The 24,936-nt window shown below is 38.7% G+C and overlaps 2 protein-coding genes across 6 annotated transcripts in view; both read right to left on the reverse strand.

The window, feature by feature from the left end:
• Positions 1–20,190, reverse strand: part of LOC105425642 (uncharacterized) — an 86,938-nt gene extending 66,748 nt beyond the window's left edge. For 3 of the 4 annotated variants that reach the window (XR_016138128.1, XM_089071717.1, XM_089071716.1), the window contains exons 1-5: positions 19,982–20,189; positions 2,922–2,971; positions 1,079–1,322; positions 831–859; positions 430–474 (exon numbers count right to left, since the gene is read on the reverse strand). Coding sequence is in view for 3 of the 4 variants with exons in the window: in XM_089071717.1 (XP_088927843.1) it covers positions 430–474; positions 831–859; positions 1,079–1,322; positions 2,922–2,971; positions 19,982–20,063 (450 nt within the window). In the remaining variant the exon portion in view is untranslated. Of the gene's footprint in view, positions 1–429; positions 475–830; positions 860–1,078; positions 1,323–2,921; positions 2,972–19,981 lie in introns of all 4 variants that reach the window. The other variant, XM_089071715.1, reaches the window with a different exon arrangement.
• Positions 20,191–20,525: 335 nt separating this feature from the next.
• Positions 20,526–22,703, reverse strand: LOC105425610 (type-1 angiotensin II receptor-associated protein). 2 transcript variants are annotated; one of them, XR_967673.3, is made up of 6 exons: positions 22,455–22,703; positions 22,161–22,195; positions 21,942–22,053; positions 21,793–21,865; positions 21,360–21,554; positions 20,526–21,120 (listed from the first exon to the last, which is right to left on the reverse strand). XR_967673.3 is itself a non-coding variant. In XM_011636448.3 (6 exons), exons 1-6 carry the CDS (start codon positions 22,491–22,493, stop codon positions 21,050–21,052), a joined length of 468 nt encoding a protein of 155 aa, XP_011634750.2. In that variant the 5' UTR covers positions 22,494–22,702; the 3' UTR covers positions 20,526–21,049. The 2 variants fall into 2 exon arrangements, 1 of the variants encoding a protein (XP_011634750.2); XM_011636448.3 differs by having other exon boundaries at positions 21,417–21,554; positions 22,455–22,702.
• Between the last annotated feature and the right edge of the window lie 2,233 nt (positions 22,704–24,936).

A 24,936-nucleotide genomic window follows, 5' to 3' on the forward strand; every position in this document is an offset into this window, starting at 1 on the left:
TCTTTAAAATACGCCATTAAAATATTGTATAATAAAGTTGTAATATGTCTTCGTTTTAATAAAGCGTTTAAAGCTAACTTTAATTACCATCTAATAAAGAAAGCATTTAAATTTTATTTTAGACGACGAATAGTTTTAATTTTTACTTTATTTTATTCGTAAGCGTGGAACGTTTTGAATGGACGAACTCATAGCTCTTGGAAAAATATCATGAAACGTTAGCTTTTCGTGTCGACTACCATGGAATGGTAAAATCATCATCCTCAAAACGCCGCTCGTAAAAAACGATCATGAGCATTGCTTGAACTCATCCGTAATATCTCACGCTCACGTCAGACGCCGAAGAAATGTGAACAAAAACTTAATTTACGAGCTTATCTAATTTACGCGTATGAGACGTGATGATCTTTCTTTTTTCAAGACACTCACCCAATGTTGCGTCGCCACTACTTCTCCTTCCGTTCCGTCGAGATTCTGCACAGAGAAAACAAATTGAAGATATCGTTAAAAATGTTGCAGAAACATACAAAAGATGTGTTCACGTGATCGCGATATGACATGTTGATATTCGAATGCAATATCTAAACGCGGCCGCTATCGATCGTGAGATTCAAGAGCTGCCTAATCATTGATCGAATGAGTCACGCTTGTTTTCGATGCCTCTCGTATACATGGTGAAAAAAAAACGAAACTAACGAAGTGAACAATTTAATTTAATAAATAATGAGTTGTAAAATTATATTGTGCCATCAAAATTTTCGATAATAATTTTCAACAATCGCAATAAAAATACAAGTATATAAATGCAAGCATATCGAGAGTATACTTACATCCTTCTTCCTCTTCACAGTTGCGGCACCTAAAATCACAATAGAAAACAAATTTATATTTATAAAAAATAATGCACAGCGACAAAATGCTTGCCGATAATAAAATAATTCAAAACGTAAAGATATGCAAAATTTACGGAAATTAAATCTTTTTTTCTCTCTTCCCCTCTCCTTTCTCAATTTCTGTATTCGTTTACATTTCATTATCTTGATCCTCGATAAAGATAATGCGATAACAAAGGACTTACCGCCAGTAGGATTAGGTAACCGTGCGCCATTGGTACCAACGGGGGTCGCTGGATTCACTACGGGGGTGGGAGTACTCACAGTGACCGGTACACCCCTGGTGGGCGCGAACGGAAAATACGGCGAGTCGGGGGAGTATGTGGCACCCTCGACGCCACCACCGCCCCCGCCACCGCCCCCGCCACCCCCACCCGGCCCCCCGCCCGGTCCACCCGCCGTAGGACCGAATGCACCACTGACATACGCCTGAAACAGAAACCGAAATACATCCTTTTTTCCAATTTTTTATTTTTGCCTCTGGTGCCGACAATTATATAATCGCAATATTGCAACGACGAATTATCGATACAATAATAATAATAATGATACGAGATGTATCGTCCGTATTGAATAATCTAACAGAAAAATAATAATTTTTTTTTCAATGAATATATTGCACGTATAACACATGTCGAAAATTGAAGGGTTTTCCCTAAATTGAAACATTTTGCATTGATGCATCGCATTGATTACGGATAACTGTCACAAGTCATGGAAGAAGAGAGGAAGGATGACAAGGGGGAGTATGCGAAATGGAGGAAATGCGACAGCGATAACTCGGAGGCGGCTTCAATAAATCATCCATCGAAATCAATATTCCTTATCAGCTATGGTTTAACGACTGTCGATTAGATACTGCTCTTTCTCTCTTTCTCCCATCCCTTCTCCTCCCTCTCTAATGTCTCTCGAAAAATTCAAGTATACATCATACCCATTTCATTTCTGCCGCACACAATACAGAATTGTTTGCAGAAACAATGGTTGAATAATATCCCCGAGAACTGCGTCAAACGGAAGGCGTGCGAAAAATTCAAATGGTTGAATCATTATCTCACGTGGAGTAACGAGTTAGTGCCAAGGTCTCTCATATTTCGCATATGTATAATGCGCTTATCTAATGCAAGAATCATCGATGCACGACAGGAAATTCTTGTTTCGTGCGATAAAAATTTTGACGAGTGAAATGCAATAACTCGAAAGTAAGTGACGTGACAATCTTTTGAATTTCAACGAAACGAAAAGGAGATACCGCAAGCCCTTTTCTTGCGAAATACATGCGAGTGACTTGACGCAACTCAAACGAGAAAGAGGGGCGTAAGTAATATTAAAGTCGGAGGTTGACAACACTCGAGGCAGGCCCGCGTGAAAGATCAGAAGATATTTTTTTGATTTCGTTTTACATTGCAATAATTCCCGCTACTGCTATTGCGCATATAATATACTGTGAGTGTTAATTGTTAATTAATTAAGATGATTGATATCGGTATGATAAATGAATGAGAGTTAATTCATGACTAGCAAAGTCACGAAGATAAATTTATATCATTAAGATTAACGAGCCAGTCAAACACACATGTTGATTTTCGCGTTATATTACATTCGTGCCGATAAATAATCCAGTAAGTTTCCAAGAAGGATATTCCTCGCGACAAGGAATGAGAACCGCTCTCCGAAAATATCATCCGAGGTAAAGTTTTGGGATTACATCGGGGAGATGCGTCGGGAGGGAGGGAGGGAGGGAGGGAGGGAGGGAGGGTGCGGAGCGAGTAACTTTTTCTCAGATAAATTCACTTCTACGACTGCAATAATTATTACGGTCCTATTTCTTACATAATCCCGCCTCGTTTAGAGATTCAAGTCGCTGCAACAAAGAGAGAGATCTCGAATATTCTAACTTTTCTCGGGCGCGTCGCCCGAGAAACCCGGGTGCGGAAGGGAGGAAACAAAGGGCGATACGCGCGCGCAAAAAGAAATTGCTGCGATTCGTATTGTCGGCGCGAAGGTCAATATCAAAAGATCACTCACCATTCCGTTGTCTAACGTGGAACCATACGGTGTCTGAAAGCCTGGCTTTTCTGAAACAGATAAAAGAAAATCTGTGAAGATCAGATTCTATCTGCGGGAAGACAACGTGCTTTGTGTCCAGGGATCGAGCGGATTTATAAAGAAAATTTGTAATTCTCGTGTCATTGCGCACAATCTGTGTGTGTGTGTGTGAAAAAAATTCTGTCAAACTGTCGGTCGATATTGATTATTAATTATATGTATAAATTATAACAGCGTAAATTATATTAAATGCTGTACCAAACGCAGATCGTAACGACACGTATACGGAGCTTTTACATAAATTCAACATTCCGCATCCCGCTCGGCCGTAATCCTTCGGCAAATAAAAGAAGAACAGACGCCGCGCGATACTAAAAGGAAGACAAAGGAAGGAGGATACCTGACAAAATATCCGCAGTATCGGGTAGGGGATTAGAAAAAAAAAAAAAAAAAAAATATTCCGCATCCCACACACAGTCCCGCAATATTCTTGGCGCGTGAGTCGTTGGGGGTGGGTGGGCGAGAGGGAGAGCGAAAAGAAAGTTCCCCTCTCGAGAGGAGTCGATGTAAAATTAATGTCGGGCATAAATTCGCGATGCGTCTTTATAAATCAAAACCGCGATCGAGCTAAGAATCCAGCACGCCGGAGATACGTACGCGCGCGCGGGGGGCTTCTCCAACGCTGCGGCTGATACGCACGCGGAATAAACAACGAGATAAACATTACAAGGTTGCCGCGCACAGTCCGGGGCTTCATCCGTTATTAATGCCCACCCGTAGGAGCGCGAACCTATGCGCGAGGCGCGCCGTGTCTTGCCGAGAATTTATGAGGATCGGTTGGATTTACGTTTCGAAAAAACCGCCCGGAAAGAATTGTAGGACGACGCGTTGCCGCATCGAGATTAATTTTTATTCGACGAGATACGCACCGGCAAGTATTCTCCTCCGTATCACCCATAAGTTCTCCACTTCGTTTCTCTCCCGCCCCCTCCCCCCTCCTCCCCCCACGTTACTGTATTATATTAAAATTTGCATCTTCTGTTCAAATGAATTTGTATACCACGCGTAATTCTGTGACGTATTTTAATATATATTGAAGAATTCGCGATCTATTTCACAATTTGTAACATCCACGGGGAATGTTTACAAATGAGAAATGTCGATTTAATTTAAGATATATTTCGTGATGTCCTTTCTCCAGATTCTACAATCGAGATTTTAGTGCTCAGTCATCCAATTATCGGATTAAAAAAGTGAAAGAGTGATTTTTTTGAAAAAGACAAAATATAATATTTCAGGCAAAATAGTAACCAAAAGTAACATTTTTATCATATTTTTAGAATAATTAAAACCATTTAAGCAAAAAAAGAAAATAAAAGTAAATGTTACTTTTATTTTCTCAGATTTATTTTTGAATAGTAATATTTAACATATCTTTTTATAACGTGATTTAAAAGTTTACAATGAGGAAAGAAAAAGAACTTGAATAATACAATACAAATCAGTGATTGAATAGCAATTGTTATAGACGAGATAACAAAAATATGAATGGAAATGTTTATGTTTTACAAATTTCACGTTAGCTCAAGAAAAAAAGTGACTATAGTAATCCACTTTGGATGATAGTGACTTTTTAGTGATCTGTCAAAGGGAAGGTGACAAAAAGGGACTTAAGTGACTTAAGTGAACAGCACTAACTGATTCGTTATCCTAGAAGATAGTAATATCATATTCCGAAATTCGCAGGGTAGCGATATCGCGAGATTCATATACGGAAACGCACACGCATTGCAGGTAGACGTATTACATTATGGGGGAGGGAGGGAGGGAGGGAGGGGGGAGGTACAGTCGCGCAGCGTGGACGATAGAGCGAGTGTCCTCGGACGGCACACGATCGCCCGAGATAACTATGAATCCTAACAGTTTCGGCTTGCTCGTGACATGTTTGCCGAAGCGTGCGGCACCGACTCCGCAATATCATGCATCAAAGGACAAGCTAAACCATGGTCCATCGTGTCATCCTCAGAGCCGGCGCAAGCCCGCTCGACCGTTATGACGTAGTGCTGAGCGCCGGGCCTCCATGTCACGACTAGTTCGTCTTCCGCGTTGTCTCTGCCGCCGTCATCCGTTCGGTAATTGTTCGATGAAGAATTAGCCGGGAATGCTGGTTGCGGGTGTCGCCCTCGGTCTGGACCGTACATACGTAGATGCCGAGGAACGTTCGCGAGAATTGCGTACGACGACCCGCCGCCAATGGCGGATCGGTATGCACGAGTACACAATTTAACGGTAACACGGCAAATTTTCAATAACTTTTAAATCAATGTTAAAATAATGAATTCTAAATGATAATAAATTTTATTTACGATACGACGTAAAATTAAATAAAAATAAATATGTTCGGAAAAAGATATCAAATTTTCTGCTGAGAATCTTTATCAAGGAGTGATCGTTTTTCTCCTTTTTCCGGCATTCGATTTTCCACACACGTTCGGCCGAAAAAATAGCCGGAAATGTTAGATTAATGTGATATTTACGCGGACGGAAGCGGAAAAAGAAGCGGCTGAAAATAAAAGAGGTGAGAAAGAGAAACAATGGCACCGTTGCTGTTCTCTGGAATTTGTTACATAATGCATCGGCGATATACGAGGCGATAGTATCCGTGTGATTTTCAGGCAATATTAATTCGATATTACACCTCACGATTCGTGTGACATGATCTCGAAAACCGTTGTACAGCGAGCGATTTTCGACGACCAAACACGCGACCACGGTGTGTCGGTCGTGTTTTGCTCCGCTGAAAATCCACAAAGTACCGATCGCGTAGTAGAAGGCATAGAGAAACGAAGATTGACTATCAACATCATAATTTTATTATCAGTTTCATTAATTCACTGTTACATTAATTTGTACCGTAATAAGATTTAATCAGATATTCTTGGTACTGAATTTATTACCCATATTTTATTGGTAATGGGTATATTTAATAAAATAATTAAATCCTTACATAACCAAAAATTAAAATAAGGATAATAGAGAGTAAATAGAGATATACATGGATAATGAAGTATAAATCGCGTAAATGAAAGAAGTTATCGATACTTGATTGATGCATACAATTAATTTACTAAATGCATCTATTCTGTCTCTCTGCTCTTCTCCCATAATAAAAATTAATCTTAAATCAAGAAAAATTTTCATATGTAAGTAGGAATATTTTAATCTTTTTAAAAATTTGAGTTTTGATTTGAATTCATATTGATGTAAGTATTACTTTTGTTCAAAATCTTCTATATGAAAAATTTTCTATATGAAGATTATAATATTGTTGCTTATAAGAATATTTATATTTGTATCAATACTAAAATCTTTCTAAGATTATAATATTCTTGTTTATATCTTGCTTATATGAGAATGTATAATGATTTAAGACTAATTTTCTCTCTCTCTCTCTCTCTCTCTCTCTCTCTCTCTCTATCTATTTATCTATCTATCTATCTATCTATCTATCTTTCTCTCCTTCAAATTCTTCAAAATCTTAAATTAAATCAAGTTATTAAACTTTTGGCCAGCTTCTAACAGCCAAACATTGTCGAATATTCGCGATTGAATAAAAACTGCAACATGAAAAGTCGAGTATCGCGCCGCGTTATTGCGCGACGAGGCCAAAACTGCCGGACACTTTCAACGTTGACGATCTCGTAAAAAAGAGGCATTCGCTCGCGTGGAGTGCGCGACATCCCGTAACAAAAGTGCGCGCGTAAAAAAAAGTAGAGAACGCGAATGCGACAAAATAGACACGCGGTCGCGGCATCGAAGTACCTCGGGATATCTGCATTTCGCGGCCGCAAAAATATAGCTCTCGATTGGAGATTTCACGACTTGATGTCGCGGCCGAGATGGGTCGAAGAGGATTTTAACGTTATGCGGCTTGCCGCGTTAAAGGTTTACCGTTGAGCTTAACGACTAATTGCAGGAAAAAAAAAAAACACGCTAAACTGTTCACGCAGGGAAAGGCAGCTGCAGACGGGAAGCCGATCCGTTTGTGAATTTTTTGAAAAATCGGGGACAGAGAGTACGTACTAAGGAATACAGTTATACCAGGATTAAGAATGCTCGATCGAGCGTATTTAACATGATCCCGGGTTAAATGACCATCTGGCCTTGCCTCTGTAAAATTGGCAATTTGCTTTCCTCACTCAATTGTCAAAAATTTCTTTAAAAAATATCAGGAACTCCAGAATACAAAAAAAGAATCAAAATATCACTGATTTCCATCAATTATATATCAAAATTTTGGAAATTAAGACTCTTCTGGATCTCTCATTTTATCAGAATTTTATTGAGTCCTATTGAAAAATAATCCGCCATTCAATCAACTCGCAGTAATTTCATACATGGACGAATTATTTCGGTGCGCCAAACGAGCTGAAATCTGTCAATGTTAGACTCGTCCCGTTAAATATCTTAGACTCGTCGAAAAGTAATCCAATATATTATAATAATGAATATTTTTGGGAAAGAGGAGGTGGCCTACATAAGTTTGTCAAATTTATGAAGTCACGAAGAAGAAACGATAAATAATTGTTCGGATAAGAGAGAGAGAGAAGTTCAGGGGGCCAGTTTGGACGTAACGAGAGTCAGGGAGACCAGCTCATGTAATAAGATGAACGGCGCACAGGTGAATCGCGGCAGCCGGTTTTCATGTTTGGACGAAAAATAATTCAGTCAGGTTATCTTCTGCGGCGATCGGTTCGCCGTTTCTATCGTCTCTCGCGGTATCCTCCACCGGATCACCTGCCGAGAATGAGCACGCCGCACGCAGGTTACACGTCGCTCTAGCGCCAAGAAAAATCTCGCGGGGCGTATCATGGCAAAGGCGGAGCTCGTAAAGCGGTAAAGGAAATAATTGAACACCTGCGCGCCGAGGCAGGCTTAATTCAATTAGCTCGTCCGACAAATGCCCGACACTTTCTTTGTGCGCCCTGATGTAAATTTTACAAAACAGCTTTGCGGAGGCGCCTCGCGTAAATCTGAAGACGCAACGACCAATGCCGCACCCCCCCCCCCGCCCCCAGTAAGGGACTTCGGTCTACGCGTCGATATTTCGGGATAAAAATGTCACTTATTAAGTACCTTGATATTACGACCAAATCGTGAAAAAAATGAAAATGAAATGACTAAAAAAATTAAGCAAAATAATGTAGGTTTATAATTTGATTTAAAACCTGAGAAGTTGTTTGGCATTCGTGGCATTTTAAAAAGTTCGTATCTTTAATTCAAAGAAATAATTTAATTTAAAAAATTTAGACAATATTTTTATTAAAGAAATATTCTCAATTATTATAAAATTGTTTTCTTGTGTTATAATTATGATTATATAAAATGTATAAATACTATCTGTTTCCTACACACACATTTGTTAATATGTAAAATGCTACCGTTTAATTGCTTCGTATATATTTATATAATTTCAAATGTTTTTTTTTTTTCAGATTATCGATTCTTTGCACTTAGATCCTCGCTTTCGCTAACTTCGTCGATCCTACGTTTGAATTCGCGTTATATATCGCGCCAGTGCACAGTGCCACGCGACCCAAAGGGTGTTCGAGGCTTCTACAGGTAAGAACGAGAAGGGAGGCGACGAAAAAAGGAGCCACGATCATTGAGGTATACAGAAACGGCGGTAGCGGGGGCCCTACCACCCTCGGGGCCTACGACCCCGAAGAGAGGCGAAGTATAGAGTTTTACCGAGGGAGTAAAGAATAGAATCAGACGAGAAAGACGAAAAAAAAAAAACGTAGAAAAGGACTCAGGTAGTCATTGGTGCTCAACCGGGCTTGTACAATTTTTCATTATCTGAGCTGTATCCCGATAAAAATCCGCTAGGCATCCAATGAATCAATTATTTTTAAATTATTACAAAGAGTCCAGTATATATATATATATATATATATATATATATATATATATATATATATAGTAACTAGTAAAGATAACAAAAAAGATGGCATAAAAAAGATGAAAGTGTTTTAAAAATATAAGAGAGTATGTCTTAATTATTTTTATAAATTTAAATTTCACAAATTCGTTTATTTATTTATGGAACACATAAAACTTTTCAGAATAAAAATGCTATATAAAATTTTTCAAGAAATGCACGTCACACCACTTTTATGTCGGCGGAAAGTGCAATGCCCGTTAAATGACGGCCCTAGGAAACGCAGGATTGAAATCGCGAATGCACAGTGAGATCGTCGAAGCGAGAATAATCGAGATTCAAAAAGGACGTGCGTATTCCACTTTTGGACTTTTATATTCTCCGATCCTATACCTACGCTGGTGATCTCTGTAGGTCTCGAAAACCGCAGTGCGCGGCCCGAGTCCCACGGGGCTCAGTGCGGAAGCAAAAGGAAGCGGGGTTTCAGGAGGCAGAAATTTTGTGAAGATAAACTTCTGACCACGCTCCAATTTCCCCTTCCAGAGGCGGAATCGAAAGAAACGTCGCGTGTGCCGTCGGAAGCCCGCGGGAGTACAAAAGAGCACAACTGGCCCAAAGAAAAAGAGTGAGGAACTTTGTCTCGTGATTGTCGCAGAGTTTCTTTTTTTTTTTTTCCACTTATGATACACCTTTCCGTTTAGAATAAAAGGAACAACAGGATTATCTGCTATTACTTCCTCGCCTTATCCAATATCCAAATTTAATACTGTTAAAAAAATAATATCCATATCCTTTAAAAAAAAAAGATGACCTAATGTTATCTAGTATGACTTTCTCCTATATATTAGCACACGTTTCTCTGTTATTACATCAGTAATAAATCATTTATATCGAAGTACATAAATCACAGAGAGCAAGTATCTTAACGATTTTGTTCGTCGCTTATTCGATTATTTCCCCTCAGTCATATACAAAAGTAAGAACGTATGAAGTAATAAATCACAGACAAAGGTAAAAGAGCATTTTGACAAACTATAATGTTATTATAGGCGCGCGAAATCAGTGTCAGGCGAAAAGATCTATAAAAAGAGTTAAACAAGTTACAAACAGCTTCGATACTGAATACCGATACTCGCATGAGCGTCACGGTTGCGAGCGAGCAAACGAAACAGCAAAAAGAAAGTGGTAGCGTGACAAAGTCGGCAAGTCTTGCAGCGAAGGGAAAAAGAGAGAAAGAGAACAAACGAAGGAAGGGAGGTGAAGGGGGAGGTATCGTCCGTTGCGCCGTTCGGGAGTAAACGGAACAGCGAAGGTGTATTTTGTGGAGGAGAAGGCTGCCTGCCACGCGACCATGGGGCCCTATGGTGGGGATGTCGGCGTGCCAAGGGGCCCGCGGGACCAAGACAATCATGGGCCGCCGAGGGGGAGGAGAGGGCGGGCGTGTGTATACGAGAAGACAGGGGGAGAAGGAAGGTGGTGAGGGGAGGAGGGGGCGAAGGGGGAAATGCAGCAGCAGCAGCAGCAGCTGTCGCTGCCAGTGCCCCCCTTCGTGTTACCCTAGAAGGGGCCCACTGGAGGACATTGGCGCAGACCACGGGGGCCCCAGTGGATCTCAACCTGTCGCTGTTAAAATAACCGGGCAACATCGATACTATCGTGGAAACTTTATGCAAATTAATAAATTTCTGAAACGATCATGAATTTACGTTGTAGGAATAATTTCAATAAGGAAATAAATTAAAGTGGATTAATTAAAGTGTTTCATGTAAAAATAAAAGAAAAAGAGAATAATTTAGTATACAGATTCTTGTGCCTCCTGCTAATTTCAAGAGATAAATTTCAGATAGGAAGACGAGACATTGCGAGAGAGAAGATTACATATTTACTTGCAATATTATAGAAACAATAAGTTTGCATGTACAATTATATTGTCAGGACGATCTAGTTTCGCGTCGAACGGTTGAATTTAATTCAAGTGTTCGAGAATGTGGGTTAAACGCAAGTTGCATCATGCTTGTTGGTAAACGCTACACGTGGCGACGTTTACCACGTACTCGAGAAACGCTCCCTACATTCCTCGATCGTCGCATAATATTGGTTCGAAAACAAGAAGAGATCGGATCGATCGCTCATGGCGATTCGTGGCGAGTAAAAGTACACCCGTCGTTGATTTCGTCGATCGGTGAAAACGGGGAAGGCGTGTGTGTAAAATGTATAAAAAAAAAAGAAAGGCGCGAGAGAGAGAGAGAGAGAGAGAGAGAGAGAGGGAGAGAAAGAGAGGAGGGGAGAAAGAGAAAGAAAGAGAATCCAAAGTGGCCAAAGTGCGTGTGCGCGCGTGCCGCTGTCGGCACGTGGCACGCACGTGTTCCGGTTTCTCTTGGTCTCGCTCGCACTTACCAACGACGCCTCTACGCGACGCTCTCGACACGCGTGTTCATTCACACGGCTTCACGAACGACGAACGCACGGCAGGACAACGAGGATGAAGATTCGAAGGTAGGAGGACGAATCTTGGTGGTTGCCCTCGGGGGTATACATTCAACAGGTGATCTCGCGGCACTTCCGACGCCATTTTTATTTCTGCGATACGGTAGCGAGCGTAATAAAGCCCGAGAAGCCCGAACTAATTGAGAGAAGGACGCAAATCTCTCTTTAGGGAAAATTGCGAGGTAAGTTTGATTATATAAAAAGAGATTGCTCTCAGATAGATTTCTTCGTGTACGGCGTTTCACTTAAATCGTACTTTTTAATCGTATCGCTCCTTTCTGAAAATTAACCGAGAAAGGGAACGATTTAAGTCAAAATAAAAGTCACCTTTGGTAACAGAGAGGAGTTTAACGCGGTGTGCTCACTCGCGTTCGGTGTTTCTCTCAACGGAATCTCGTGATCGTTTACCCAATTAGAGGCGACATTCCTCCGAGCTTCGTGCGGGGCCACTGAACGTCAGAAGGTGACGTCGCGCTCGAGGACAGTGGCACCTGCCAAAAAATCGGAGCCCCTTTTTCGTAGTCGGCGCCGACAGGAGAGAGAGAGAGAGAGAGAGAGAGAGAGAGAGAGAGAGAAAGAGAGAGAGAGAGAGCCCCGAGTGCACATTTGTTGTTTGAACCCCGGTCGCGTGGACGAGCGCGTTGCGCGTACACATACACGCACAGCACGTAACAATGTACGTAATAACATGCACGTAATAACATGCGTGCATGTACTATGAGTCGCGGCTGCATGTGGGCCTAACTTAACAAAATCTGCCCAGATGTCTATTTCGAACGTGGCGCAGGTCGGTGCCGCACGTCGCCGAAAACACACCCAGTGCATATGCGCTGTACGCATGTACATATGTGCGTGCGTGCGTGCGTGCGTGCGTGCGTGCGTACATGCGTGCGTGCGTGCGTGCGAGCCTGCGTGCGTGCATGCCTATACACGCGGTCTATCGGATTGCACGTGCCTGTTGGTGCTTTACAGGTGGCATCGCACCATCTCTTCCTGATTTTTGTCATCAGCCGAGATAAATCAAAATTGATATATACATAATAATGTTAAAAAAATATCTTTACTACTTACTACTGAATTTTCTGTTAGAATTTTAATTCATGTCCAATGATATCAAGTATCTTTAATGATCTTTATCATCATCCGAGATAAATCTTATAATTCAAAATATCGATATATGCATAACAATGCTGCAAAAAAAAATCTTTTATTATTAAACTTGCGCTTAAAGTTTTAATTCATATGTCCAATAATGACTGATTAATATCGAGTATTTTTAACATTTCAATCACGATACAAATACAAATTCGCTCTATAGAATTTGCGAAGTAAAACTGGAATAAAAGAATTATATATCAATAATTAAGATTCTGAAGGACTTCAGATTTTTATTGTAACTAGAATTACAAAGATCTCAGCGGATTTGTATACACAACTTGTGAGTACTACAGACTTAAACACTACGTTTCGCTGCGGCACAACGATAAAACATAAATGAGAATCGTGATGGCTACGCCAATGGAGCAAGGGGATACCAGGATATGGTGCTCCTTGTAGGGTGGTGCTTTCAGTCAAGCTGGTAAGAGACACGGACTCTCTAGGACGATAGATATTTGTCCTCGCAAAGGATGACATCCGATCGCATCGCGATGAGATTTTCGAAGACAATGAATTTTTATTTTGTCCTCCCGTCCAATCCCGAAATATAACTGTATCGTAACTCCAAATGTTAAAATATAATCATCCAGTCAAATGTGTATATACAACAAAGATTAAAGGGATTTTTGTAGCCTTTAGAACGCATACCGATCGATTGCGAAATGTTTATGGCAGCGATCGGGGAACGACGTACGTGTGGGGAGAGTCGTACGCGGATCATCCGGCATCTTTTTTATCGTGCCAAGCTCGTTTCTGTAACCCAGTTCTCGCCGCGGCTAATGGACTTTTGCTCTTCTCGCGGAGCATCGCAAATTTGCAGAGAGGAAATGAGGGTGATAGGGGGAGGGCGCACAGAGAGACGAACAGAAAGGAACTTTGAAGAGCGAACGGGATACGTCCGCGAGAGGAAGAAGGACGGAAAGAAACGGAGAGGCAGAGAGCGGGGTAAGGGTGCCACGGGAGAGAGAAAGAGAGAGGACCGGGAGCGCGAGTTTCACGCAGTGGCAAATTCATATCGACCATAACAGGAGCGAGGCGAATGGCGTATACGCGGTTCGGTAACGAGGGACTTGCATTAGTCAGGAATTCTCGAGTGGCGCGCGTCCGTGTTTTCCGCAAAAAGCTTTAAAATGTCTTCTATTTTCCGTCGTTTGCCTTCCGCCGCCGGGCTGTTCCTGGTTGCCTAAAGTAACGGCGATGAGATCGAGTGCGATACGCGGCGTATGAGAATTGCACGATGTCTTACCCTCGAACCACAATTCCCAAAGAAGGAATCATTTTGACGCGTTAGGCCCACACCAGAGAATTTCCACGAGACTGAACATCAACGTTCAAACGCGAGAATATTTCCTACGCTCGTTATTTAATAATAATGTAATGTAAATTATATATAATGTAAATTACCTTTATTATGAGCCGTCTTTCGAAAAACGTGTAAGTTTTATAAGAATGACAAAGAGATATAATAATTATACAATTTAAAGTAACACTGTTACTAATAATATGATTATAAATTAATATATTAATATAATAAGATTTGTATTAATAATATCGCAATAAGGTCGTTGATTTCAAACAGGGATTCGTGTAACCTATCGACATCACTGCGTTCGTTCATATGTTGCGAGAGAGGGGAGGGGAGCGAGAGAGAGAGAGAGATAGCGAGCTCGATACAGCGAACGAAGAGGGAACAATCCTGATTGGGAGAATGCGTGGTTGGGTGAGGATGCTTGTTGGCGGGGAAAGGGATTGAGTTTAGGACGACGGGTGAACGGGGGGACGGTCGAGGGCGAGAGGGGTAGAAGCAGATGCTCATCGAGTCCCCACTGTAAATGTAGATTATGCCCGCGCCCTTAATTTGTGTGCGTGCATACGTGAACGCGCACTCTGGACTTGGCCTTTCCTAAGGAGAGGATTGAAAAGCGTCCAAGGAGACCGCCGCCGTCGCGCCGCCTGATAAAATTCGCCAGAATATATTTATAACCGCGATACTGCTATCTCCTTCGCGGAATCTGCTTGCATCTCGCGTAAACGCGCTCTCGCGAGGTTGCACCGCTTCAGTCCTAACAAACCACTCTGTATTAATAAACAAAGTGACGGTGGAATATCGCGAATTCACGCGAAGAGATTAAATACGGTTTTTTTTTTTTTCTTTTTTTTTTTCTTATTGCAGATAATCGTACATTCTGAATCTTTATCGCGCATTTTAAGATCGCTTGCATTTTAAGATTGCGGGTTTCGATATCTTTTTAAAACCACGATTTTTAATGACGTGCCGTACGAAGATTCGAAAGATTCAGATATAACGAAATTTGCAGAAATACTTTCATAAAAAGAAAATTCTTTTTTACGTTAAAATTCTATTTTAACTTTTTTTAAAACTGATTTTTTTCTTCTGACAGTAAAATCCGACAGGCTTTAGCGTGCGAGAATGAGGCAAAATTCCGCGACGATTTTAGATCGTGCGTACGCATTTTTCCAACACCGGCGGAAGATGACGTACCCTCTTCCATATTTTAAGTATGTGGGTTTTCGACATGAGCCATTATAAGTTCGAGGACGCGCGCGTGAGGCGCGTGCACGCGAGACGGGGAAAGAAAGGCCGAGAAAGAGGCGGCGGTACACGGGAGCGAGAAAAAAAAAGACGGAGAAAGAGAGAGAGAGAGAGAGAGAGAGAGAGAGAGACGGAGCGAGAGGCAGGTGCATCACGGTGACACTCCCTCGATAATTCTCCGGGAGAAAGGGGGTGGGGAGGGAGGGAGAGAAGGAAGAAAGACGGCAATAGTCGGAGAAAGAAAAAGAGAGAAGGACCTAAGTCACGAGTGTTGTGTCTGGAGCTCTCGTTTATGATTGTTCGCTTAAACTCTCGCTCTGAGGAAGGAGAGTTTCGAAAATGGCGCCGGCCTGTAGTTCGGCGGATCCTGGCCGGAATGTTGAACGTTCGCGGCAACCTTCGCGGTAGAATGATATCTCGCGATCGCGAAGACGCGACGTTACGGGGATACTCAATGGGGTTCTCGCTCGAAATATTTCGTTCGCGGAAGCCGACCTTATTTCGTACAGGAAATTGCGCGCGAGTTGTGCGCGCCGGCGAGAAAAGGACGCGAAGTCAAGTAATACCTCTTTACAGATACGAAATACGAAATATAAAATAAGCGACGATAAAGAATATTTGCGATAACTACGAAACGCGAAGTTAGAGGCAACGACGGAGTCCGCGCGAAGTCCGACTTTTCGAACGGTCGGGGCGTTTTGCTATAGCGTGAATCACACGCGTATGTTTGTTAAACTATATTTTATCGGGCCCCGCTACTTCCTGAAACAGACTAGGTACCCCAGGTAGATTTACTCGTGAGTCACACGAGTGCGCTTGACTAATTTTAGATCCGTTAGGTTTCGGCACTGTGTGTGTGTGTGTGTGTGTGTGTGTGTGTGTGTGTTTTTCGGTCGTATCACGTGTAATTTCAAATCAGATTATTTTCTCGCGCCGGCGCGAACGTTTATCTTCGCGCCGATAGATTCCTCGAGTTGCATCTCGTCGAGATGCAGCGCGGAATTTCGTTCTCGAAAATCGACCGTTTGCTCGGCGGATTATGAAACACGAACGGACAATGAAACGCTTATCTCTCCGGCCGCCTTTTATCTCTGTTTATATGTATGTTACTATGTTGCGCGTTGCGTGTTCGATAAAATTTCGATTGATCGATTTTGCGTAGAAAAGGAGCCAAGGATCCGGTCGACGAATTTTTTTCAAATTAAAAACGAACACTGGAAGAATGTTCGGTAGGGTGGATGCTATTTTCGGACACTCTTGCACTTGAACTCTGTGACTTATCCTCCGGTTATAGGATATTACAGGAAAGTCACAAGTTACGTCGTTGTGATGTGATTTAATTTTATAAGAAAACGTCACCCTAAGGATTATTTTATCTCGTTTGTTTTATCAATTTTATTATTTAGTTTAAGTCAATATAATTAATAATTATTGTTACTTAAAGACACAAGTCTGTTGTTAATGTTTCCGCCTTTGTTATTCTCTATGCTTGCGATTAGACCGAAATTTAATACGTATTGTTTGCAAAATAGTGTATAGAGCGAGTATCGTATCGTGAATTGAAGCCTCGCGATCGTCGTAATACGGCTCGTTAAATATGGTACGCAAAGTAATACGAGCTTTAATAACGACTGCGGCGCAGTAAGATTCGCGACGAGGTCTCTTCGACGCGAACTGCGACAATCGTCGAGATTAACGGACCGAAACGAACCGACGACAGTCAGCTGTCTCATAGTTATCAAATTATGAGAAACGAGACTCGGTGAATTTAACACCCGGTAGAAACATTCGGTGTAAATAACGAATCCCGTCGACTACTCTACCGCAACAGTTCTTCGATCGTTGGAAATAGAGATATTTAATCTCTTATTGTTCAACGTGAACCGACGTGGAAATATACAGAAAAAAAGTTTTGCTGAAGTTTCTAAAAATTTGATTAGACTATCAAAATAATTGTAGAACGTTCAAATTAGTTGCTAAAATATCAAAAATTCTTGCAATATCAACATGCTTAATTATTCTAATTATTTTGACGATCCAATTATTATTTTCTATCTATATCTAGCCAGATTTTTAGATATTTCAGCAAAATTCTTTCCAAAAATTTGATGAAATCGACCAATTTAATATTATCGAAAATATAATAAGTTTCATCATTGGCAATACTTAATAAAACGTTGAACATATAATTCGATATAATCGTTCATTGTTTCGAGGGTGTCGAGAAATTATGCGGGATATTGTCATAAACCACTAGCCCAAAGGGTTGTGAACTCAACGCCATGAAACGTTGCCCTTTCCTGCCGTCTTGTTTGCCATCCCAGAAAGTTTCACGGCAAACGCAATGCCCGCAATATAAATTATATTTATCCGAATAGCCGACTCAGAGCTCCCGCAGCGTTTCAAGGGAATATAGAAACGCCTCGGACGAGACGTCTAAAAAGCAGTTTTTGCGGTCTTTCCGAGTCGCCGTAGGCTGCGCCGAACTTAGCCTACGAGAGAGCCTAACAACATCGTCGTCTTCCAAACAGTGTCTCAAACCAAACAAACATTTGAGACTTAGTTACCAACTATAATGCCGTGGATTGCAACGCGTCTTGCGCCCTTCTCTGAATCGTAATTTCGTAATTGCTTTGTGCGCCCAAAAGTGATAATTAACGTGGGAATCGTGGCTTCCAAAAAGCGTTGTGATGCTATGGGAATAATTCGGCATCGTCCAACTAAAAATAAATGCAATAATGCAATAATAGCAAATAACAATAATAAAAATATCCAATAACAATAAATATCATATGACAATTTGAGAAATAAATTGTGAAGACATGGCAAGTAGCTCGAGAGGATATGCAAGTAAGTTACAATTACTACATTCAGGATGTTTACTCAAATCTGAAAAAAAAAATTTCCTGAGAATTTCCTGATTGTCACAGCAATTTGTTAAAAATTTCAGATAAAATAAAAGTATTTTTAAATGTATCTTAGGAATAAATATATTGTTTATATATTGTTATAGAAATCTTAATATTTTCCACTTTTATAAAAAGTTTATCATATAAATCATATAATCAATATAAAATTAAGAATTACTCGAGTTTTAATAACCAAATTTAAAAAATGTTGAAAGAAATTATAAAGAATTTTTAAAAGATACATATTTTAAAATTTTCCAAAAGCTATAAACAAAAAATTATATAATGCATAACCGAGACAAAATTCAACTATTATAAAACTAATAAAAATAAATATTCGACTTGGTTAAACAAAACTGCATCTAACGTAAAATCATTATTTTCAATATTAAATATTGGATTAGTCGTAAAATCAATCTGATATTTAAAATGAATAAGTTCACGGTTATCGTAAAAAGATCAATTAATAATCAATAAACTTTTGACTATCGTATATAATAATAAAGACAAAATATTAGGAAAAGCAATTGTAAAAAAATTCCCTAAGAATTTTCTGATTTTTTTTATATTTTTCCAAATAGTAAACACCCTGTATATTTCTTAATGATTATAATTATAATATTTAATTATAAAACAGATATTTTACAAATATTTTCTACTTCCTTTTTTTAAAATAAATATAATATTCAATAAAACCATTGTGACGCTTAGGATTTTTGCGCTCAGTCTTAAACGATGGACAAGTGTGGAAATTATTAAATAATCTGTCATATATATATATATATATATATATATATATATATATATATATATATATATGTCAGATATTTAAAATTTAGCAGGAGCTTGGTTAGTATATTTGACACGTGCTGCCTTGACGATCGAAGATTCACTCGGGGATGAGAACCGCTTTCGAGAGGTAACGCACGATTCCGCGGCACGCAACGGCGCATCGCTCCGTGGCTGCTTCTCTGGCAGGTGTATGAAGCGAGAAATAAAAGAAAAACGTCGTTCGCGGAGGCTGACTGCCAAGGCAGCGAGAGAAAGAGAAAGAAAGACAGAGAGAGAGAGAGAGAGAGAGAGAGAGAGAGAGAGAGAAGAGAGAGAGAGAAAGAGAGAGAGAGAGAGAAAGACAAATGGGGGAAGAGAAAAAGAGAAAGGAGGAAAAAGGATTCGATTTATGGACTCTCGCATTACATCCGAGCGATTAACCACTAACGATTCGTACGATCGCGGTGGTGTGTACCGGCACGTGGTGTAAATGTAACACGGGCAGATATAGGCTGACTGACGGATCGAATCGGATCGGATCAGTGAGAGCGGAACGGAGCGTCGCGACGGCGATCATCTCTTTTCCCGGAAGTCTCCCTGTCGGGAGCTCACCCTCGCACCACCTCCCCCCCCCACACAAGCGCTCGTCGCACACCATGCATACGCAGGCACGCGCACATATCGCTTCTACTGTTGCACATGACAGCCGAGCGACGACGGACGTCTCTCTAAACTGATGTCTAGGTTATGTTACTCGTTTCCCGGCGCGACGCCACGACGCAGGCAAGGGTGGAAAATCCGTGTGGCGACGGAAGGAAAATCGCGGAGTCGGGACAGAGCGACCAGGACGCGGGGAACACGAGGCAGAGAGCCGTTGCTCCCGTCGCTAGTTCCCGTCGATGGGGCAGCACTGTCCAGGGCACTGACAAACGAACCAAAACACAGAGCGAGATAGGCCCTGGCGGCGACCGTCGACGACACGACCGTCCGACGCGCCGATTTTCGGCGCGATCGCAGGCGTCGATCGACCGGCTGAAACGTCAACGGTGATTTAAATACGCGCACGCCGCACCGGACAAGACACACCAGACACACACCAGAGAAGGAGGCAGAGATAGAGAGAAGGAGACGTCCGTCGCTTTATTTTCCACACACAGGGGCCACAGCGCAATCCTGTGCGCGAGAGAGAGACATGGCACTGCCGACGACGCACACTCACCAGGCTGCTTGTTGGCGATCTTGTTGAAGCAGTTCTGAAAGACCTCGTAGAGATGCATCGGCTCATCGTCGCTGGCCGCCATGTTTTCGCACGAGATGTGAAAACGAGTGGACGTTCCGTGGCCGAGGAGCAGGGTTTCGCGGTGCGACCGCGCGCGGAGCCACCCTACTCCCACTACGATCACCCACACTACTGAAGTATGCCGCTTCATGGACGCGGTTCTTATACCTGCGCCGCTGGCGCCACCACGCGCCCGTGATCGAGCATCATGCGCTCGCGCGCGCCATCTTTGAATCGCAGCGATCACAAGTATCTTGAACTTGACTTCAATTTTGCTACTTATTTTTCTGTAAGAATAAGTGTATTTTGCGTCGATCGGCTCGATTATGATATAAAATACACAAAAGGATTACGGGACACATTCTTCACTTTCATAAATAACAGATTTAAAACGAAGATATAATCATTATTGATCAATGATTATCATAAATAAAATGCTTATTAGATTGTAACCATTTTTTTTTAGGCAATTTTCTATTGAAAATTTGCGTTAAAATCTTTTATTTACAGGTCAGTAATAAAAACAGTTATACAGAATAGATTCTGAGCGTGTAAAAATATTAGGTAGATACGAATTACATAGAAATTTATGATACATGAGATTCAAGTCGTTGTGTTCAAGTAATTCGCTGAACAATAGAATATAACTTATAAATATTATTAATTAATTAAAGTAATTTTTGCCTCTACACTATTACTATTACGTTATTGAGTAGAGAAATATTTAGGTTTAGCTACACATATATAAAATATATCGCACAACAAAAAGAATAGAAATTAACGTTAATAAATAGAAATATATAATCTTTGATTTCTTGAGATATGATACATGATTTTATATCAAGCAACTTATATAATTATTTATTAATAATTATTTATTAATGCTAACATAACATTAATAAATAATTTTAAGAAATTATAATAGAAAATATATTACAAATATATATTGCATATGTATATATTGCATATGAATTTATAGCTGTTTTTTCGAAAAAGTTTTACTCAAGCTTAAACTCCATCAAAATCGGAATTTTGTGGGACGGGATGAGAAATCTCTTCATAATCTTGTCGGTCGTAACCTGTAAATAATTTAAACAAAATAACATGGAGATTTTATTTGCATAATTATTGTTGAAAAGCAAAAATGATTATTGTGGTACACTATATTTTGATGCAACATAAATTCAAGCGAAAAGCAATTCCAAATCACTATAATACACATATATAATAACCTAGGTAACTAAAAATGATTATTAATGATGATTATTAATAATGTGCAGCGAAACAGTAGTTTGCAGGAAAGCATACGTGCACATACTCAAACTCAAATCTCATTGAAGCACTGATGCACTGTGTGAACCCGATGATTACTAACCCGTGGCAGGACTTGGTGTGAATACTGTAGCTAAGCTGCCACCTCTCTCCTGGCCTATTCGCAGCAAATATATACTTGAAATGGGACGAGCAATCAAGTTCATAATCATAAAGGCTCCACTAAACTTGTTAGGTGTATCTACAAATTAATATATCATATCTAAATATATATTCTAATGTATATGTTATACAACATATATGAATATAATTAAATAAATATATCTTCTGCATAAAATTGATCAATAATTGATCAATAATTTGTAATATTAGCGTATAATTTGTAATTATCTTTTTTTATAATTAATATTAGAAGACATAAATGTATGCGCGCATGCGCATACACATAAATGTGTACAATATATTTGATATATACTTACTGTCATATACTGGATAGTAAACTATCAAAGTGACTATATCCAGAAATATAGATAGTACATTTATAAAAAGTGCCTATAAAAAGTATATAATTGAAATTTCAAATAAAAGTACAAATAAATTCTTTCATTCCACTTTCTTAATAACTTACAAATTGTAATGGTTCGTCGGATTCAACATTATGAACAGCCCAAAATATACAAACAAAGAACAACAAGTTATAAAATAATACGGATTTTGGGCACCAACTTCCCTGCATCCCCCTGTAATATATTTTGATTATATTTGATTACATAGATTATAAATATGCAAATTCTTATAAATATAAAAATATAAAATCATTCCACTTCAGTAGAATGCAAATACTTACAATGTTACAAGTATCAAATGAATCGCAAATATAATCTGAAAGATATTCAATTATAAAAAAATTGTTTTTTTATTGTGTTATCATTTTATCATAAATGATTAATAAAAAAGGTTAATAAAAAAAAAAACAGAAATAAATTGTACATTTACATGTGCACAGAAAAATGTCAATTTATTTATTTATTTATTTAAAGAAAATATATTAAAAAACAGACAAAAAACAAAATTACGTCGCGCGCCAATAAAAACACACACTGCAACGCGAGAAAACAAAGTTGACATTTCATTTACATACCTTTAAAGGAAAGTGGGATAAATTGGTTAAATTAGGCATCTCTAACCTGCGAGAGAATAACTGTTATAACAACAATGACAAAAGGAATGATTAATCGGAATGCAATTAAAAAGTATCTCTTTGGCTGACAAAGCACTATCTAATCTGCTTTTTCCGCCTACAATTTCGGTTTGGCAACAATATCAAACAACACGCAGCACATATACTACTGCGTATATCAGCTGTGCAGCAGCCGAAAGCAGCCGTTTTTGCAGCTGCTACCATCTAACATTGCTTCACCAAACTAAGGCTACGGAACACAGTTCGAAATACTGCTAGAATAAACCGTATATCATTTCATCCTTTATGTTCACTGAATATTAAACAAGGATAAAATACACGAGAGCATTCGGATGATATTTCCGAACATAGCCTTAAATTTCTAAAATTATTTCGAATATCTAAAATTAAAAAATAAATTTCTAATAATCATTTAATAATCTCTCTTTAATAATCTCTAATAATCAATAAAAAGGGTAAAAAAGACCGACAAACGGGCGAGATATTAAATGTTATATAAACGCGAGACATTAAACGTTATATAAAATATTTATTATCGTCAGAAAATTTTTATTATTTATCCGGGACAACAAAGTCAACAATAAAAATAAACTGAATTTGAAGTTGAACGTTTCGGCTTTACAGAGCCTTCTTCAGCAATCATTTAAAACTCAATCAGAGAAGGTTAATAGAAAAATTATAAAAAAAAGTACAATCTTGCAAGATGAGCATGAATTTGATTGGGATATATATATATATATGTGTGTGTGTGTGTGTGTGTGTGTGTGTATATCCCAATATATATGAAGCAATGCGTCTATACATAATGTACGAACAAATTAATATCGGGAATGAAATCCATACCATATGAAAATTTGGATGTGATAATTATGTAATGCATTGCTTTTTCAGGCATGACTCTATTTTTACAATTTGACCGAATCTTTTTCACAATTTAACCGAATTTTATTTATACTAATTTCACCAAATGTATTATATCTGCGTTGCGAAATTTGTCTGTTTGCGATATTTGTCTAGCTTTCTTTATGTTTCAACAATTTAATTTGTTTATAAAATTCAACCGAATTCTATTTATACATTTTTATCGAACTGATTACATCTTTCTTGTACGTTGTTGTTAAGATCATCGTTATATAATTTAAGTCTTGTTTTTATTAATTTTTAATTATCACACTGAAGATGACCTAATATAAGGTCAAAATGACGTATGTTTTTCTGTTTATCAATTATTTATGTATCGACTTTTCTCTACTAACGATAAACATTATTTGCATGAACATACCGTTTTCGCTTTTATGCTCCTTATTATTTAGAATATAACTTATAAATATTATTAATTAATTAAAGTAACTTCTGCCTCTATACACATTACTATTACGTTATTGAGTAGAGAAATATTAAGAATAAAAAAAATTATTAATTCTTAATCTAAAACAAATTATGTTACAAACTTGTTGAAGAACAGGAACTTTTAAAAGGGTCTTAATTGGTAAGTTTGAAATTCAAATTATAATATAACAAAAATATTTTTAAAGGATTCTTATACGAAACTGTTGATGCTACTGTAACTGTAATGTAGCTTTAATGTAATAGTTTTCGAATTATCAACCAAAGATAATCAATAATCATATAAAAATCTGCGTTCAGGCTCATAATTACAGACACGCTCATCGATCTGTCATCTGTTATTGATTTTTACACTTAATAATTTTTATTGCATGGATTATTGCATGGACTAATATAAGTTATTATTATGATTAGTATTAGAATTAGTATATCTAATTGTTTTCATACTGGAGAATTAAAGTTTCTTGCGTTTCTTTATGAAAGATACCTGATGAAAATTAATTTATTATTTCTTTATTTATGTCTTTTATATCAGAGAATAATATTGAGAAATTATTAATATTGGCAAGATTATTAACAATTAATTTCTCAATATTACTATCTGATATAAAAGACATAAAAAAATAAGAAAAAAAAATAACAAATTAATTTTCTTTTATATGAAGAATGCAAAAAATCTTGATTCTGAAATGTGAAACAACCTTTGACCTATTAATTTAAATATTAATAATAATATTAATGCTATTAGTAATCTGCTGTGTAGTAGAAATTATTAACTATTCAAAATATATTTTTCGTTCATAATCACAGATATTTGTCACAGATATTACTTTATTCTATATGATATATTTCGTTTTTCCAGACAAATTAGTACAATTGCAGCATTAATTAGTATCATAAATAAATGCTTGTTCTTCGGAGCAGCGTAATCAAAGCGTAAATGTTGTCAAGCGCAAATATTTCCGTCTTTATCACGCTTTCGTCTAGCACGGAAGAGAACCACAAAATCGTGCTCATGACCTACGCATGAATAACGTTACAGTTAAACGCGGCCATGATCACTCAGGCTTCTCTC

This window comes from Pogonomyrmex barbatus, unplaced genomic scaffold, assembly GCF_055798465.1.
Source record: "Pogonomyrmex barbatus isolate J1 unplaced genomic scaffold, ASM5579846v1 scaffold12, whole genome shotgun sequence".
NCBI lineage: Eukaryota > Metazoa > Arthropoda > Insecta > Hymenoptera > Formicidae > Pogonomyrmex > Pogonomyrmex barbatus.

Excerpts from the sequence above, each read along its gene's own strand:
- LOC105425610 (XM_011636448.3), bottom strand. The coding sequence starts at position 22,493 with ATGCCTAATTTAACCAATTTATCCCACTTTCCTTTAAAG. Across the intron at positions 22,196-22,454 it reads TATCCCACTTTCCTTTAAAG|ATTATATTTGCGATTCATTT; the intron begins GTATGTAAATGA and ends AATATCTTTCAG. Across the intron at positions 22,054-22,160 it reads CATTTGATACTTGTAACATT|GGGGATGCAGGGAAGTTGGT; the intron begins GTAAGTATTTGC and ends AATATATTACAG.